Source organism: Carettochelys insculpta, chromosome 20 (assembly GCF_033958435.1).
Source record: "Carettochelys insculpta isolate YL-2023 chromosome 20, ASM3395843v1, whole genome shotgun sequence".
Classification (NCBI taxonomy): domain Eukaryota; kingdom Metazoa; phylum Chordata; order Testudines; family Carettochelyidae; genus Carettochelys; species Carettochelys insculpta.
The window spans coordinates 11765147-11781798 of NC_134156.1; the positions used below are offsets into that span (position 1 = coordinate 11765147).

At 50.8% G+C, this 16652-nt stretch overlaps 1 protein-coding gene across 1 annotated transcript in view; it reads right to left on the reverse strand.

Annotated features, from left to right (window-relative positions):
• CA10 (carbonic anhydrase 10) overlaps window positions 1-16652 on the reverse strand; it is a 454392-nt gene that overhangs the window by 18348 nt on the left and 419392 nt on the right. The window contains exons 5-6 of the mRNA XM_075014587.1: window positions 14113-14208; window positions 4027-4099 (exon numbers count right to left, since the gene is read on the reverse strand). Coding sequence (XP_074870688.1) covers window positions 4027-4099; window positions 14113-14208 — 169 coding nt within the window. The remainder of the gene's footprint in view (window positions 1-4026; window positions 4100-14112; window positions 14209-16652) is intronic.

Sequence of the window (16652 nt, forward strand, 5' to 3'; positions counted from 1 at the left end):
TCCCATTCCCCTGCAGGTTGTGAGGGCCATCAACCATGTGCTGGTGTGGCAGCTGGTGTGCATCAGGGACTTGGATGCAGTCGTCGAGGGCTTCACTGTGCTTGGGTTCCCCCAGTGCGTCGGGGCAATCAACGGGATGCAGATCCCTATCAGGGCCCCGGACCACAGTGTTGGCTGATATGTCAGCTGCAAGGGGTACCACTCCATCATGCTCCAGGCAGTGGTGGACGCCTGTGGGAAGTTCACGGACATTAATGTTGGCTGGCCGGGCAGAGCACATGACATGCGGATCCTGCGGAATTCCGCCCTGTTCCACAGGATGGAGGCCGGAACATTTGTGCCCTGGCGGGAGCACGCCATCAGAGACATCATGATGCCTCTCTGCTTTGTGGGCGACCCAGCCTATGCACTCCAGCCCTGGTTGATGCACCCATACACAGGCCACCTCACACCCTCCCAGGAGCTGTTTAACGCCCATCTCACATGGGGACGGTATCCCGTCGAGTGCGCTTTCAGCCATCTGAAGGCGTGGTTCAGATGTCTCCTCACACGCCTCGATGTAGGGGTGGAGAATGTCCTGCAGGTTGTGGCTGCCTGCTATGCACTCCACAACCTCACCGAGGCATGTGAGGGAACGCTGCCCCAGGGATGGATGGCGGAGCTGGCCCCTGGCTACCAGCAGCTCACTGTAGCCCCCGACAGGCGGCTTGACCATGATGGGCTCCGGATCCGGGAGGTGCTTCGGGAGGCATTCAGCTGAAAGGAATACTAAACCCCACACCCCTCCCCACAGGCCCCCCTACACACACCCTCATGCACACACCCCACACACTTCCCCAAACTCCCACCATCCCCCACAATAATCAGGGACATGGGGGGTGCAAAATGTAAACATGTATTTAACCCTCAACCTTTAACAGCAGTGACCAACGTAAATAGTAAATAGGGAATAATAAAAATATGGACCAAAACCTCATAGGGAGCAACTATATACATGGGAATAAGGGGGCAGGGGCACTTAAAGTTGGACAGAAACTGGGGCAGGAATGGTGGGGGCCCCAGGGACGGGGTGGAAGGCTGCGAGCCCTAGCACCCTTGGGTGCCTCTCCCATCCCGGGTATGCAGTCGCCTGTGGGGCACTGATGGGCCCGGAAGCACCGGCACTTAGGGCTGGTCAGCACCTGGCCCAGCCTCAGCAGAAGGGCCGGGGGGGCTGAGTCGTGGCTCGGGGAACTCTCCATGGTTCCCACCACGGCCACAAGCCATACTGCGAGGTCCCTCAGTGCAGCGTCGGGCAGGCCCGAGGGCAGTAGGGTGGCCATGGCCTCAGGGTCATGGGCTGGGGGATGGGAGCAGCCAAGGGGCCAGCTGGGGGGGCAGGGGGGCGAATGTGGGGGGGGCAGCTGGCGGGCAGCAGGAGGGGGTCTTGGGGAGACAGCAGGGGGACCTTGGGGGGGACTGCGGGGGGAGCAGCTGGGGGGGGCTGGCCTGCTAGGGCCCCACACATGGTGTGGAGCATCCGCACCACCTCCCCCCATGTGTCTTGCCTCCACTGCAGCTCAGCCTCATCGAGGGCCAGCCACCTTTTGGCGAGGGTGTTCTGGTGGCAGAGGGCCGCAGTGTAGGCCACAACCTCATCCTCGGAGCAGCTGTGTCTGGTCCGGCACACCCATGGCCGCTGCACAGCGGGGGCTGGTGCAGGCCCAGCTGGTGGGCTGCTGGGTCCTTCGGTATGGATAGGGCTGGCAGGCCCTGGGCTCCTTGTCCGGCTGCCCCGGCCCTCGGATGGTGCCACTGTTAAGAGAGAGATGGTGAGGGTAGAGGGGGGAGTCAGTGCCACATCTGGGACCTGGGTGGCATGGCCCCAGTCTCCCCGGCTGGTTACCCGCTCCATGGACCCACAGGATGGGCATGTGCCAGGGGAGGCTGCTGTGCGGGCTTGCGTGCACTCACCGCGGCAGCTCCTGAGGCACGATGCCGGGGCGCTGTCCATGGTGGCCCACCGTGGCAACAGGCTTGTGGGCTGGGGGGTCTCAGACATGGGGGGTTCCGGATGCAGCTATGCTGCCCAGGGGGGCCTTAGCATGCTCGGGGGAGTTCCATGGGAGAGGGAGCCAGGTGCTGCCTGCAGGCATGGGTGCGCCCTGGGCTCTGACCAGGGATGGGCTTTAGGGCTTCTGGGCCCAGGGCTGGGGCTCAGGTGTCCCCCTCCCCTCACTGTGCTTTGCCACTGTGTGCACTTACCCAAGGTGGCCTCATAGATGTCGGGTGATGCCTGACTGGAGGGGACTTGGCTGCTGGCGGTGGAGGGCAGCATGATGACGAGGGACCTCTCTGTGGACTCCCCACCAGATGCGACATCCACAGTGGCAGGTCCCTCCTCCTCCTCCTCCGGTATGGCAGGGGGCTGTCTCCATGGTGGTGCTGGGTGAGAGGCGTCATCTGCAGCCAGGAGGTCCCGAAGCTCCCGGTAGAAGAAGCAGCTGGCAGGGACACAGCTGGATCTGCGGGCGCTGTCCTGGGCCTCATGTACCCCTGCTGCAGCTCCTTCACTTTACACCTCACTTCTTCTGGTGTCTGGGAGGGGTGGCCACAGGCAGCCAGGCCCTGGGTGAGGCGGGCAAAAGCTGGGGCATTCCTCCAGTACCCGCTGGTGTCCCGGAGGACCTCCTCATCACGCCAGAGCCCCAGAAGGTCCTGGAGCTCTGGCTCAGTCCAGAAGAGGGTCCTCCATTTGGAGCATGGTTGGGGTCTTGGCTGCCCTCTTCTGGGTTCCTGGGGCTCCCCTGAGCAGTGTGGGGTGCTGGCCTGCTGGCCATCTCTGCAGGTCGGGACTCGCTGGGTGCTGTGGGACCTTGGGGGAGTCTGGTAGGCAACCCTGCATGTGCTGCCTGTCTCACACTCTCAAGCTTCCTGCTACAAGGACCTGGAGACCATAGAGGCCTGCTGGGGGTGTCTAGAGAAGCCTCACTCTCCAGCAGGCTGCTGCCATGGAGGACCACTTCTTTCGGAAGAAGCGGTCCATGAAAGTCTACACATGCCTTCTTCTGGAAGATTCTTCTGGAAGAAGGCCCTCTTCCTGATTCTGAAGTGGAGTACAGAATCTGGAAGAGAGGGCATTTTCTTCCGAATTTCTTCTGGAAGAGTGCCTTGTATGTGTAGATGCTCCTTAGATTTTCCGGAAGAAGGCACCATTCTTCCGGAAGATCTTGCCTGTGTAGAAACAGCCTAAGAGAGTGGTGAAGCACTGGAATGGGTTACTTAGGGAGGTGGTGGAACTTCCTTACCAAGAGGTTTTTAAATCCCAGCTTGACAAAGCCCTGGCTGTGACAATTTGTTGGGCTTGCTCCTGCTTTTATCAGGGGGTTGGACTCGATGACCTCCTGAGGTCTCTTCCAACCCTTTGAGTCTATGAAACACATTCTACATACAGCAAGTGTACAGTACTCATTTTTGTGACATGTTCATGCTACTTCCACTGTATATAGTAGCAATTAAGTAGAAACAGTACCTTTTTACACACAAGTATTATAAAGGAATATGGTGAATATTGAATAAAATGGGAGACATCCCCTTTCATGTTAAAATACATTATGGTAAAGCACAGAACTAGATTTCTGATTTGTTATAATCCACATGTAATTTCCAGTATTAATGCATTTTTCTGGATGTTAGAATAGTATATGTATATTTGGTAAATTTAGTCTGATTAATTTATTTCTTCCTCAGATACAATATATGCACTGAACTTTCAAAATCCATAGTATGGACAGATGGCTCTACTAGGTTTGGGCAATCAGAAAGAGGAATACATATCTCTTACCCACCAAGTTAATACTTTAACTTTTGATTATTTTATACCCTAAAACTTATCACCAGGTCAGCTGGGAACCATAACTAGAAATACAAGCTTTGCAGATTTTGCCCACTGTTATAAGTCCCTCACACTCTGTGGTTTGCAAAATACATGCTTTTATATTAACTACATACAGCTGATCTCCATGGTTAAAAAAAACTACAACTTACTTTTGTACGTTATTCTTGTTATGGTGTCTCTGTTTAGCATGCGATTTAGAAACGGATTTGATGATTCAGATACCTAAGGGAGAAAAATGAGTTATGTCAAAAAGAGTTAGAAGTATCACCTTTCAGGAAAGTATAACTTGTGTGTACATCTGTATCTAGGTATATGCAGAGAGAGAGAGAAAGAGAGAGAGATGGAAATAGGAAGATATGTGACTGGTTTGCAGGACATTTGCATTTATTTTAACTTTTATAGGGAGAGTCATAATCCACTCTAGATGGATATGTCTGTAACAGAAGTGGTGAGAAAATTTGCATCTTAGAATCAATTCAGTGGAAAAGAGAAAGAAAAATTAACAAATGGATAAACATGTTATAGGCCCTTGATCTCAGCATCATGAAACTGGATGGACTTTTAGATGATTAACAGTGTACTAGCAGGCCCACATGCAGGAATTTCTGTGGGGTTGGTGTTTTTTTGTAAGCGTGGACTGCAATTGTTTTTAACTATACAGGAGTTCAAAATAGTCATGCAGTGAGTGTGAATAAAAGAGATTGGTAAAATGATTTTGTTATAACAAACCAAAAAAGATACAGTAATAAAGATTTTATAGAAATTACCTTCTGGGATCTTCCTGTAATATTTTAAGTGAACAAACAAGATTCTCTTGTCCCCCTCTCCTTCCTGTTGCTGGTGGCCAAAGGCATGCTGGGAAATGTAGTCCCATTCCTGCTCCAGGGCCACCTCTCTAGGCAGGTAGCTGGCCAAGGAACTACAGCTGCCAGGGTGCCTTGGGTTCCCCCATTGTGCCTTGCAAGCTCCCCCTGCACAGTGCGGCAGGGAGTAAGGGAGAGAAACCGGACATGGGGGGGCATGTGTTCACAGCCTTTACACCCCCCCAACCCACACCTAAAGGGGTGACTTGGATTCTGTCGGAGAATATTGTGTCATATCATGTGACATCTCCTATTTCAGATTTTCTGCACCAGTCTCCACCCTCTGTTACATCTATTTCTAGGCATCTTTATTTAGAATTATATGTTACCAGTGAGATTCCTAGTGCCAGACTATGCAAGCTGCAAGATAAGTCTGCCTGAATTCCATCCTGTGGAGAGTTGCACACAGAATATTACATGTATTGGCATTTTACTTTTGCTATTCATCCTGGGATATTTTATTGCACTATCAGTTTCAGAGCTATCAAGTGTAGTCACCTGGGCCCTGCAATCTGAAGTCCTGTTCATACAACAGGTGCATGTAGGTTGGTTGGCTTTGTACCTGGCTTCCTGGTACCTTATTTGATTTTCCCTGTTGTCCTGTCCTTTCTGGGTTATAATCAGGCCTGCTGACAGAGTAGAGGGTGATTCGCCTGGGACCTGGTAATTTGAAAGGGCCCAGGGCTTCTGGCTGCTACTACCACAGAAGCGTAGTGGCCAGAGACTGGGACCCTTTGAATTGACGGGCAGCTCACTCTGAGTGGCTCTTAAGGCTGGCTGGAGGGTGGGCAGGCTGCATGGCATGCTCCAGGTGGTGCTGAGGGCTAGCTGCTCTCCAGCCCTGCCCCTTTTGTCCAAGGTCCTGTCCCTTCCAGGAGCACAGAGCTACTGCCCCAACTTGCCCAGGGGCCCAGCAAGGCTGTCGGCTCCCCTGGTTACAATACATGTGGTAGCAATTGGATGGATGCTGCTGTGACACATGCAGTTTTGTAAATGATTTATTGTGAAGCTTGGAAATCTAATACATGTAATATAAAGAAAGGTTACTCACCGTAGTAATGGTGGTTCTTCGAGATGTGTCCCCGTGGGTGCTCCACAATAGGTGTCGGGCTCGCCCGGCGCCACAGATCGGATCTTCCAAGCAGTTTCTGCCGGACCGCGCATGCGCCGGCGCGCGCCGCTCCCTTGCGCGCTCCTGGCCATGTGCGCGATCCGGTCCCCGCCAGTTCCTCGACCAACCGCCTCGGGTGCCCCTGCAAAACACTAACAGAGATCCGAAGCGGGGAGGATGGGCGGGTAGTGGAGCACCCACGGGGACACATCTCGAAGAACCACCATTACTACGGTGAGTAACCTTTCTTTCTTCTTCGAGTGTCCCCGTGGGTGCTCCACAATAGGTGACTACCCAGCAGTAACCCAAGATAGGAGGTGGGTAATCGGATTATGTGCAGCTTGTCCCCGAGAGGACCGCTGCAGAGAGACGGGTATCCTCTTGGAATACCCTGTGAAGGGCGTAATGTTTGGCGAAGGTGTCGTAGGATGACCAGGTCGCCGCTCTGCAAATGTCTTTTAACGCAACGCCCTTGAAAAAGGTTGTTGATGCCGCCACCGCCCTAGTGGAATGAGCCCTGGGAGTGGCCGATAAAGGAGTCTTTTTGAGCTCGTAGCACATTTTTATGCAGGATACAATATGCTGTGAGATTCTCTGCGAGGAGAGACCTTCTCCTTTCGATTTGGGAGCGAGGGAGACTAGGAGTCTATCCGTTTTCCGGAAGGACTTGGTCCTGTCTACGTAGAAGGCTAGCGCCCTCCTCACGTCCAGGAGGTGTAGGCGCGCCTCTTCGTTGGAGTTATGAGGCTTTGGATAAAACGAGGGTAGAACAATAGGTTCGTTAATGTGAAACTCGGAAGAAACTTTGGGAACAAAGGCTGGATGCAGCCGTATGGTTACCGCCTCCTTGGAAAAAACAGTGCAGGGTGGCGTTGCCATGACTGCCGCGAGCTCGCTCACCCTACGAGCTGACGTAATTGCAAGAAGAAAGGTTGTCTTTACTGTAGGGAGGCGGAGGAGAACCGTGGCCAAGGGCTCGAACGGTGGTCCCATTAGCGTGGTAAGCACCAGGTCCAAGTTCCACGAAGGTGGAATCGGTTTCCGAGGGGGCTATAGGTTTACCAACCCTTTGAGGAACCTGGTAACCATAGGGTGGGCGAACACCGTGTGCCCTTCCTCCTCATGTCTGAATGCCGAGATGGCGGCAAGGTGGACCTTCAACGAGGATAGCGAGAGTCCTCCTCTCTTGAGGTCCAGTAAATACTCTAGTATTGTAGGTATAGGCACCAAAAGGGGGGCCAGCTGTTTGGTAGAACACCAAGCCGTGAAGCGAGTCCATTTTTGCTTGTAGGTCTTCCTGGTGGAAGTCCTCCTGCTACTTTCTAGGACTTGCTGTACTTCCACTGTGCATGTGCTCTCTAGGGAGCTGAGCCATGGATTAACCACGCTTGCAGTTGCAGGCTTTGGGGGTGCGGGTGCACTATGGACCCCTGGGCTTGCGTGAGCAGATCCGGCGCCACCGGAAGAGGCATCGGTGGACGGTCCGACATGCGCAGGAGTAGGTGGAACCATTGTTGTCGATCCCACGTTGGGACTATCAGGATCATCCGGGCCCTTTCCCTCCTGGCTTTCTGCAAGACTTTGTGGATCAGCACTGTGGGAGGAAACGCATAAAGCAGGGGGCCCCTCCACGGGATCGTGAACGCGTCCCCCAGGGACCCCCATCCCAGTCCTGCCCTGGAGCAGAATCGTGGGCACTTCTTGTTGTGCTGAGTGGCAAACAGGTCTATTTGGGGAAAACCCCATGCGTGGAAAATCGGCCGTAGCAGATTGGGACGGATCTGCCACTCGTGAGTGAGTGCAAAACGCCTGCTCAGCTGGTCTGCCTTCACATTGTGCGCACCCGGCAAGTATGAGGCTTTCAAGATTATATTGTTGGCGATGCACCAGTTCCATAAGCGGATTGCTTCCGCGCATAAGGCACGGGATCGAGCTCCTCCTTGCCTGTTTATATAAAACATGGTGGAGGTATTGTCTGTACTGATCCCGACGACTTTGCCTTGTATGTGGTCTCGAAAGTGTCTGCAGGCGTTGAACACTGCTCTGAGCTCCAGTATATTTATGTGTAGTGACTGTTCCGTGGGTGACCACAGTCCTTGAGTCACCTCTTCGCCCATGTGCGCTCCCCACCCTATGAGGGAGGCATCTGTAGTGAGAAAAACCGATATTTGCGGCTGGTGGAAGGGTACCCCTGTTAGCAGGTTCCTGGGGTTTACCCACCATTGTAGGGATTTGCGCACCCCGGCTGTGGGCGACACCACCCTGTGAACGGTGTGTACTGCCGGTTTGTATACACTCGCCAGCCAGTGCTGCATGCTGCGCATGTGTAACCTGGCGTTCTGTACTACGAACGTCGCCGCTGCCATGTGGCCCAGCAGCTGCAAGCACGTCAAGACCGGCACCGTAGGGCTGAAGGGAGGGACCTGCACGAGGGAACCGATGGCCCGAAAGCGAGCCTCTGGTAGATATACTCTCGCTGTAACCGAGTTTATGCGAGCCCCTATGAACTCTATGTCCTGTGTGGGGTCTATTTTCGATTTTGCCAGATTGATAACCAGGCCGAGTGAAGAGAACGTGTTTGCTGTGACGCGTATCATGTGCAGAACCTCCCCCTTAGAGGCCCCTTTGAGCAGGCAGTCGTCCAGATACGGGAAAATAAATACCCCCTGTCTGTGCAGGTAGGCTGACACCACTGCCAAGGTCTTGGTGAAGACTCTGGGGTCCGAGGAGAGGCCAAACGGTAGGACCTTGTATTGGAAGTGTTCGTTGCCTACCATGAACCGGAGGAATCGCCGGTGAGCCGGATGGATAGTTATGTGGAAGTACGCATCTTGTAAATCGAGGGCTGTGAACCAGTCTCCATCGTCCAGTGCTGTAAGGATGGAGGCGATTGTGGTCATCCGAAAACGTTGCTTGCGCAGGTACCTGTTGAGGCCGCGAAGGTCTAAGATGGGCCTCCAGCCTCCTGTCTTTTTCTCCGTGAGGAAGTACCTGGAGTAGAATCCTTTCCCTTGCAGTTGCTCCGGCACTCTTTCCACTGCCCCTATGAGCATGAGATGGTCCACCTCCTGCCTGAGCCTCGCTACATGGGAGGCCTTCTGGAGGTGGGGCTTGGGTGGAGGTCGTGACGGTGGGAGCGACTGGAAGGGGATGGCGTACCCTGTGGCTATGATCTCCAGCACCCATTTGTCTGTGGTGATCCTTTGCCACTAGTCGTAGAATGGTCGGAGGCGATGGTGGAATAGTCGCTTCGGATGACCTTGTGCAATGGTAGTGATGGCGCAGCCCTGGATCTGTATGTCAAACTTGTGGCCTTTGGCCCTGCCCCAAGGACGCACGGCTCTGTTGTGAACGTCGCCTGGGAGTTCTGTACTGCTGGTGCTGTTGAAGTCGCCCTTGCTCGTAACCCCTGTGGTACTGGGGGTGCTGTTGCTGGTACTGGTACCGTCTTTGTTGAGGTTAGTACGTTTTCTTTGTGTATGGAGGGGCGTTGCTGTGGAACATGCTGCTGTATCCGCAACGTCCAGGGCGATCTGAACTCCCGTCCTCGAGGCCGCGTAGCCTTCTTGCACTATGGCCTTGAGCACCGGCTTTTTGTCCTCTGGAAGCGAGTCCATGAGGGAGGTTAACCTGGAATAGTTGTCGAAATTATGGTTCGCTAAGTGTGCTGCGTAATTTGCCATTCGCAACGTTAAAGTGGAGGAGGAGTAGACCTTTCTGCCGAACAGCTCTAGCTTCTTGGCATCTTTGTCTGTCCCCCTGTCCTGAATTGAGATGTCTTTGATCTTTGTTGCGACGACTCCACCACCAAGGAATTTGGCTGTGGGTGGCTGAACAGGAACTCCATGCCCTTCGCCGGCACGAAGTATTTCTTATCCGCTCTCTTTTGGACAGGCGGAATAGTCGCAGGGGTCTGCCATATCGTAGTGGCGGACTCTAAGATCGCTTCATCAAGCGGTATTGCTACTCCGGAGGAGGCTGGAGGTCTCAAATTTTTGAGGAGTTTATGGTGTTTCTCTTGCACCTCTGCTGTCTGGATGCCTTGCGTGAAGGCCACCCTCTTAAACAGCTCTTGAAACTGTTTGAGATCGTCCGGAGGATGGACGTCCCCCGGGGCCGCAGCCTCGTCCGGGGAGGAGAGCGAGGAACCGATGGGGTATGTCTCTCTGGACCCTTCCGGTTCCTGCTGGTGATGGTACACCCTCTCGCTAGAGGTTTGCAAGGGAAAATCTCGGGGTTCCATAACCAGTCCCCCCTGAGATGCTTGAGTCTCTGTCCCCGGTCGCAATTGCCCTCGGGGGTACGAGATCGTCTGTGGGGATCTTTCCCTAGTAGATTGCCGATGGTGTCTATGCCCTGCGTGGTAGGGGCGACCATGGCAGTATAGGCACTGTTCTTGGGAAGGTGACCTAGACCACTCCCTTGGTGCATACCCTCTGCGTCTGGGGGAGGGAGATCGTCGAGACACTGGAGACAGCGATTTTGCATAATAGTCCAGCGGTTCAAACCCCAGGAAGGGTGAAGGTGGTCCCAGCCAGGGTGAGGCTGGTTGCAAAAATGGAGAAGGGGGCTCCGGGTAGGCTAGGGGGGACCCCTGCCTTCTGGTTGGAGTCTGCAACATAAGCAGAGGGCTGTGAGAAAGCAACTCCACAGCCCTGTCCGGAGAGGGGCTGCAATGCCTCCTCTTGTGTGCAGCCTTCCCCCTCCCTGGAGGAGGTAACTCCGCCCCCTGACACACAGGGGATCCCGGCCCTGTCCGCACCGTGCTCGGCACGCTCGAAGGCGGTGCCGCACGTGCGGTGTCCTTCGGTGCCTGCAGGCTGTGTGCCTGCGCGCTCTGCACCGCCGGTTCCCCGGGGGTTGGTGCCGCTGCCTGCGGTGCCGCCGGCACCGGCGCTTGTTTAGCCGCCACCCTGCCTGCGGTGTGGGGCGGCTGGCTGATTATCGGAGGCTGAGCCGCTTCCACGTGGCTCTCCGTGCCGCCGCCGATCAGCTGTTGCTGCGGCTGGGGGCTGCTCGCTCCTCCCGTCCCGCTCGCTGTTGCTACCAGCAGGGATCAGGCTGGGGAGACTTTCCTCCGTTTCTGCGCTGATGGGGTGAGGGAGGCAGCTTTCCTTTTATGGGCCCCGGAGGGTCCCTCCTGCTGCGGCCGCTCCGGCACGTCTGGCTGGAGGGCCTTATCAAAAAACAGCATTTTAAGCCGCATCTCCCTGTCTCTCCTTGCTCTGGCTGTTAATTTAGCACAGAAGGAGCATTTCTGTGCAACATGGGACTCCCCAAGGCACCTTATGCATAGACTGTGCCCATCGGACGCTGGCATCGCCTCTCGGCAGGACTCACATTTTTTAAATCCTGAAGAGGACATTGTTGGTGAGTCTTTCAGTTGTTAAACGGGTACTTAGCACCTTCTCTGTGCTGTTTTCCCCTTCCGATGGCCTGCCGCAGCAGGAGGGCTGATGGCCCTATGCTCCTGGCCTCCGGCGCTTGTTACTGGGACTGGATTGAAGCTGTCCCGCTTGTAGTTTGTTTATTGCTTTTGTTTTTGTTTTTTTTTTTGCAAAAATAACAACCGGCTAACTTGCAGTAGCCTAAGTACTTGAAAAACTTTAAAGAAAAACAGTTAAAGTCATTGAATACGCTACTTGGCCTTAGCCTAGTTCGGATTCCGTCCGCAGCCGATGGCGGTTAAGAGGAACTGGCGGGGACCGGATCGCGCACATGGCCAGGAGCGCGCAAGGGAGCGGCGCGCGCCGGTGCATGCGCGGTCCGGCAGAAACTGCTTGGAAGATCCGATCTGCGGCGCCGGGCGAGCCCGACATCTATTGTGGAGCACCCACGGGGACACTCGAAGAAGAACCGGTGCTTTTTGAGGGGCCAGTACTTGTCAGTACTGAGTACCAGCAGCCCCATTGGCTGGGGTGGAGGAGGGAGGGTAGGGAGCCAGCTGAGTGCAAGCTCCTCCTTTTTTTTCTTTAATTTTAAAACAAAAAAGCACTGCATTATGCATTTGAGCCAGAACCCACCTCCAAAGAGCTGCCAAGCATTGGGCGGGGGGCGGTTCTGTTCTGGACCTATGTTCCTATGGGGAACAGACAACCTCTGAAATCCTTGCCACTGAGTTTCCACAGATTTCTTTCCCCACACAGAACAAACACAGGATTCACCCAGCCTCCCCAGAAATCAGCTCATGCCTCAATAACAGGAGCTGGCAAGGGCCACAGCTAGGGAGACCTATGGCAAATATGGGACACCAGCTTCTGGGGATGGGGGGCTGCTGTCCCATATCATGGTTCCGTGGCTCCTTGGCGATGGGGGCTATTGCCTGGAGATAGGGGCTCCACAGCCTTGTGAATGGAGGGAGTGGAGCATAGGGGCTCCACCAGTCCTGGAGGGGAGATGCTGAACACAGGGACTCTGCAGGATCTTGGCAGAGGGGACCAGGGAATGCGGCAGCTGCCCTGAAGCAGGGATCCCTGGCAGCAGGGGCTGCCATGGAGGAGCTTCCCAGCAGCAGGAGCTGCCTCCCCAAGGCATGAGATCCTGGGGAATGAGGCACCCACCCTGTGGCAGAGCTTGCCAGCAGAGGGGGCTGTCATCGTGGTATGCCAGGGAATGGTACAGCTGCCCCATGGAGGAGTTCCACCACAGCAGGAGCTGCCACCTCAAGGCACAGAGCACCAGGGAATTAGGCAGCAACCTGCAGTGGAGGCTGCTTCCCGAAGACACTGGGTGCTGGGGAACAAGAGCCCTGCAAAATATAGGGCAATATGCCTATTTTCTTAAATAACAGCTTAAATAAAGGTCTGTCCTGGTAAAAAATGGGACAGATGGTCACCTTAACCATAGCTGATTGAGTGGTATATGGAACAGGTGCTGGTGTATTCAGTGTTTTTATCTGTGAAAATGTTTTACACCTCTGCATTTAAACCAGCATTTCAGGGAATGGTTTACACTGCCTCCAACATTTGAAAGCAAACATGCTTTGCCACTACGCATGGAAGACAAAGACCCAAGTGTCTGTGTGAAAGGAAACAACAAATCTGGGTCTACACTTTCTGTTATTCATTATGTGAAGAGTGCAGTTTAATTAGTATACAGGAACAATGAAGTTATTTGCACAGAACTGAAAATTGTAGGCAGTGTCCAGGAGATGCTGCAATTCTATTCTTTTGGACATACTACCGTTAACTCTCTGGGCTCACACACAGTACAATTCATCAGGGATGAAAGAGATAACCAGAAGACCTTTCTGACAAATATATCAAATATTGGAGCTGTACAAAAGGCAGCAAAGATGTCCAACTTTCCAAGATAACTGGTGAAGTAAATATTTTAGTTAGGAGTTTGGTGTTAAGACAGTAAGCTTGATCATTAAAAATTAAAATCACAGTGCTAAAAGGGACTTTTTTATAAAAGAAGATTGCATATATCATTTCTAGGGACAGTGGCTAGATTCTCTGAGGTGCAGAATAAATCAGAGCATTGCTTCCCTAGTAGAAGCAGTTAATGTTTTTCAGTCAACACTTACTAAGGCAAGGTGGAGGATATACAAATGGACAACACATGTATTGCTGCAAGGAGGCCTTGCTTCCTTGACTTAAGAAGAAAAGAGGATTCTAAAGTGTAACCAAGAAAGTCTGAATAAACTGTGAGCACTGAGTAGTAACAACAGATGTAGCGGAGTATAGATGGTATGTAGGATAATATTCATATGTTCTTACACCTGTACAAAATGCAAAACATTAAAAGCCAATCAGATTTTCAGCACAGTTTCAGTTTTCACCATCTATGGTGTTTTAAACAACATTGGCAGTGGAACTCATTTGTTAATTTATAACTACTCTAAAATGCAAAGGTCCTCTCTCCCCACAAGAAAAGGATTTATTTTACTTATATACTCACGTCTGCATCTATTCACATGGATACCTTAAATTTGCTGAATTAGTAATTTCCCTGAGCATTTTAATGTGAAATTATAAGCTATTATAACTGCATCTTATTGTATCAAATACGCTGACTTCACTGCACCTTGGCTTCCCCACAATAATTTCCCTCCACCTGGTGTGTTTCCCAGGCTCTGTGGGGCTGGGTCAGTCTCTTTCCTAATGAATAATAAATAATGGGGTCTTGCTCTCTGACTGAAGCAACAGGCAATGATGCAATACAAGTAACAATGATGAGTACTAATACTAAAACTCTGCTCATGGGAAAATCTCAATAATTTAAACAGTATATAATATTTATGACATTTAAATACTTACTTTCATAAATATAGAAACTACCACCAAGCCATTGGGACTTTTTGCAGCCTCCGTGACATTTGTATACAACTCGTGGTTATAGTGGATTAGTTGAACCTAAGAGATGTGGGGGGGAAAATTATGATTAAACAGTGGAGAATCACAGTGGGTATTGCCTACATGTGCTCCCCCCCACACACAGAGATTATTTTAATTAGGATCCCCACCATGCTCGTAAAAACTTTCTGAAAGTGATTCTTCAGAGGCTTTTGTAACATGCATGATTTTAATAATCTCAGTGACCATCTGGCTCAAGCTGGCACAGCACCAGGGTGTCGTCTTCTAAATTGCTGTTAAGTGAATTTACCACCTAGGAAGTGCGCTGCAGGGGTTGGCATAATTTCCCTGCTACAACAGCAGTTGCTCCAGGCATCAAGTAATATGTACTCTTCAGCATCCACTCAAATTCAGAGCTGTCGGGTTGAAATATTTGCACAAAGGACAGAAAAGGTTGTGCTGTGCAGCTGCTTAAACATGTCTAAAATTCAATACAATAATGTCATTAGTCGACATTTTCCAAATTTGTTGTCCAGAGTTAGGCACCTGTCATTATGGACACTTGTTTTCCCTTGTTTCTACAACTTGTTTCATCAACTTGGTTGTATCTTCTCTAAATTTAAAAATCTGTATTTTAGATTGCCAGGTGCTCAGAGAAGGGAATGATCTCTCTTCCTATATGTCTGGATGGTGCACAGCACAAAGGCCTCGGATCTGATACTACTGCAATACAGATAAGTGGTGATGAATTTCCTTTGCTCCCAATGGGAGCAAAGGAATTGGAGGTATTCAGAACCTCTGACAATCAGGCAATCCACTGAGGTGCGTGGCTTTAGGCAACCAAGACTGAAAAATTAGTGCCACTGCTCCAGCATTTTTAAAAGCACAGCAACCTCGCATTTGGAATTTAAACCCTAGGTCCGCAGAAGGCAAACATGACTTAAAACTGAATGGGAGAAAAAAAAATCCACTGGCAATAACAAAAGCAAAATACCTTCATGGTATTAAAATAATTTTTACATCCTGAATGAACTTAGTGTGATTCACTGTATGCTGATTGGTGTGATCTATAATGCCAGGCACAGAGTGTGATGTGTATTAGGTAATTATAACAGATTTTTAATAAATGGTCACATCTCATTTAAATCTAAATCTGTGTCCCTTTTGCAAATCCATAGAAAATGGGATTTATGAAGGGGGAGCTCGCCAGGGACTGGGAGAAATGATCAGGTCATGAAGCATTCTTCAATGGCACTTCTATAGCTCAGACTGTCCTAATGGCCTCTGCTGACTTAAAGTAGAAAGTTTGGGTAGTGGATTCATCTAGCTAGAGGTCAAACTGGCAGTGGAAGAGGCCTGAGCTAGCAATTTATATTTTAGAATCAGAATTCAGAATCGCTGAACACTTGGACCTACAATCAGCATAGAAAATGTGCAATATTCTCTGAAATTGGGAATTCAGGTTTAAACTCTGATTTTAAAAGTAAAAACTACTATGTGACATTGTGCTTTTAGTGACACTAGTGAAAATCTTGAGTCAAAGTTGTTACTTCAGATTCACACCAGCTGGAATTAGATCATGACAAATGGAATGCTTAGTGACCCAGTTGTGCAAGGATTCAGTAGCAAAGATGGGTATAGCAAGAGCTACCTGCTTTTTATAATGCATCTATTAAAAATAATAAATTGAATACTTTGTTTACAACGAACTTACAGTATGCACATTGATACACATGCCAGCAGCAATCAAATTTATGGTATTCATTTCTAAATCAAGCATAGCTTACACGATTACATCCTCTTTAATCATAACTTGAGAAATAAACATTGTGAGTATTCAGACATTCCTTTTTCCAGTATGGTGCCTTATTGTGCATTTTGCAGTCATGCAAATGTCTGATCTTGCTGCCCTGATTTGCATAAAGAAAAAAACACCCAACCTGCACATACATGTTCAGTAAAGGCATCCTCTTGCTCCACCACAAGTGTACTGGATGAGCTTTCATACAGCTTAGCATACTGCTTTACCATTTACAGCTCTCATTTAACCATCCAAAGCAAAGCAAAGGAAAACAAAACCCCCTGAATGTGAGGGTCAGAATGGTTGATAAAAGTGTTTAGTTTTGACTGTTTTCCCCCTCCCCTGGATTGCTGACCTTTTTACAACTGCCACAAGTAGGTAATTTTTATGCAAAACAACAAGAAACAACCTGAAAGGAGGAAGGAAGACAGTCCTAAAGTAGGCGATGAAGTCATCTTCTGAACTCTGACAGCCAGCAGAGTTGGAGGAAGCATTAACCATCCTATTGTGGCACGTTTTCTAAAGGTCTTGTAAAAATTAATGAGAGTTTTCACTAAACAGCAACCAGAGGTTTCAGGCTCATTAGTCACCAGCTTGTGATGTTACTGAATTTTTATAACACCTTAGCCACAGGGACTGTGCCCTTATTGACACTTTTAAAATCAGCAGCATATATTCTGATTTCATTTACTGGCATTCACTC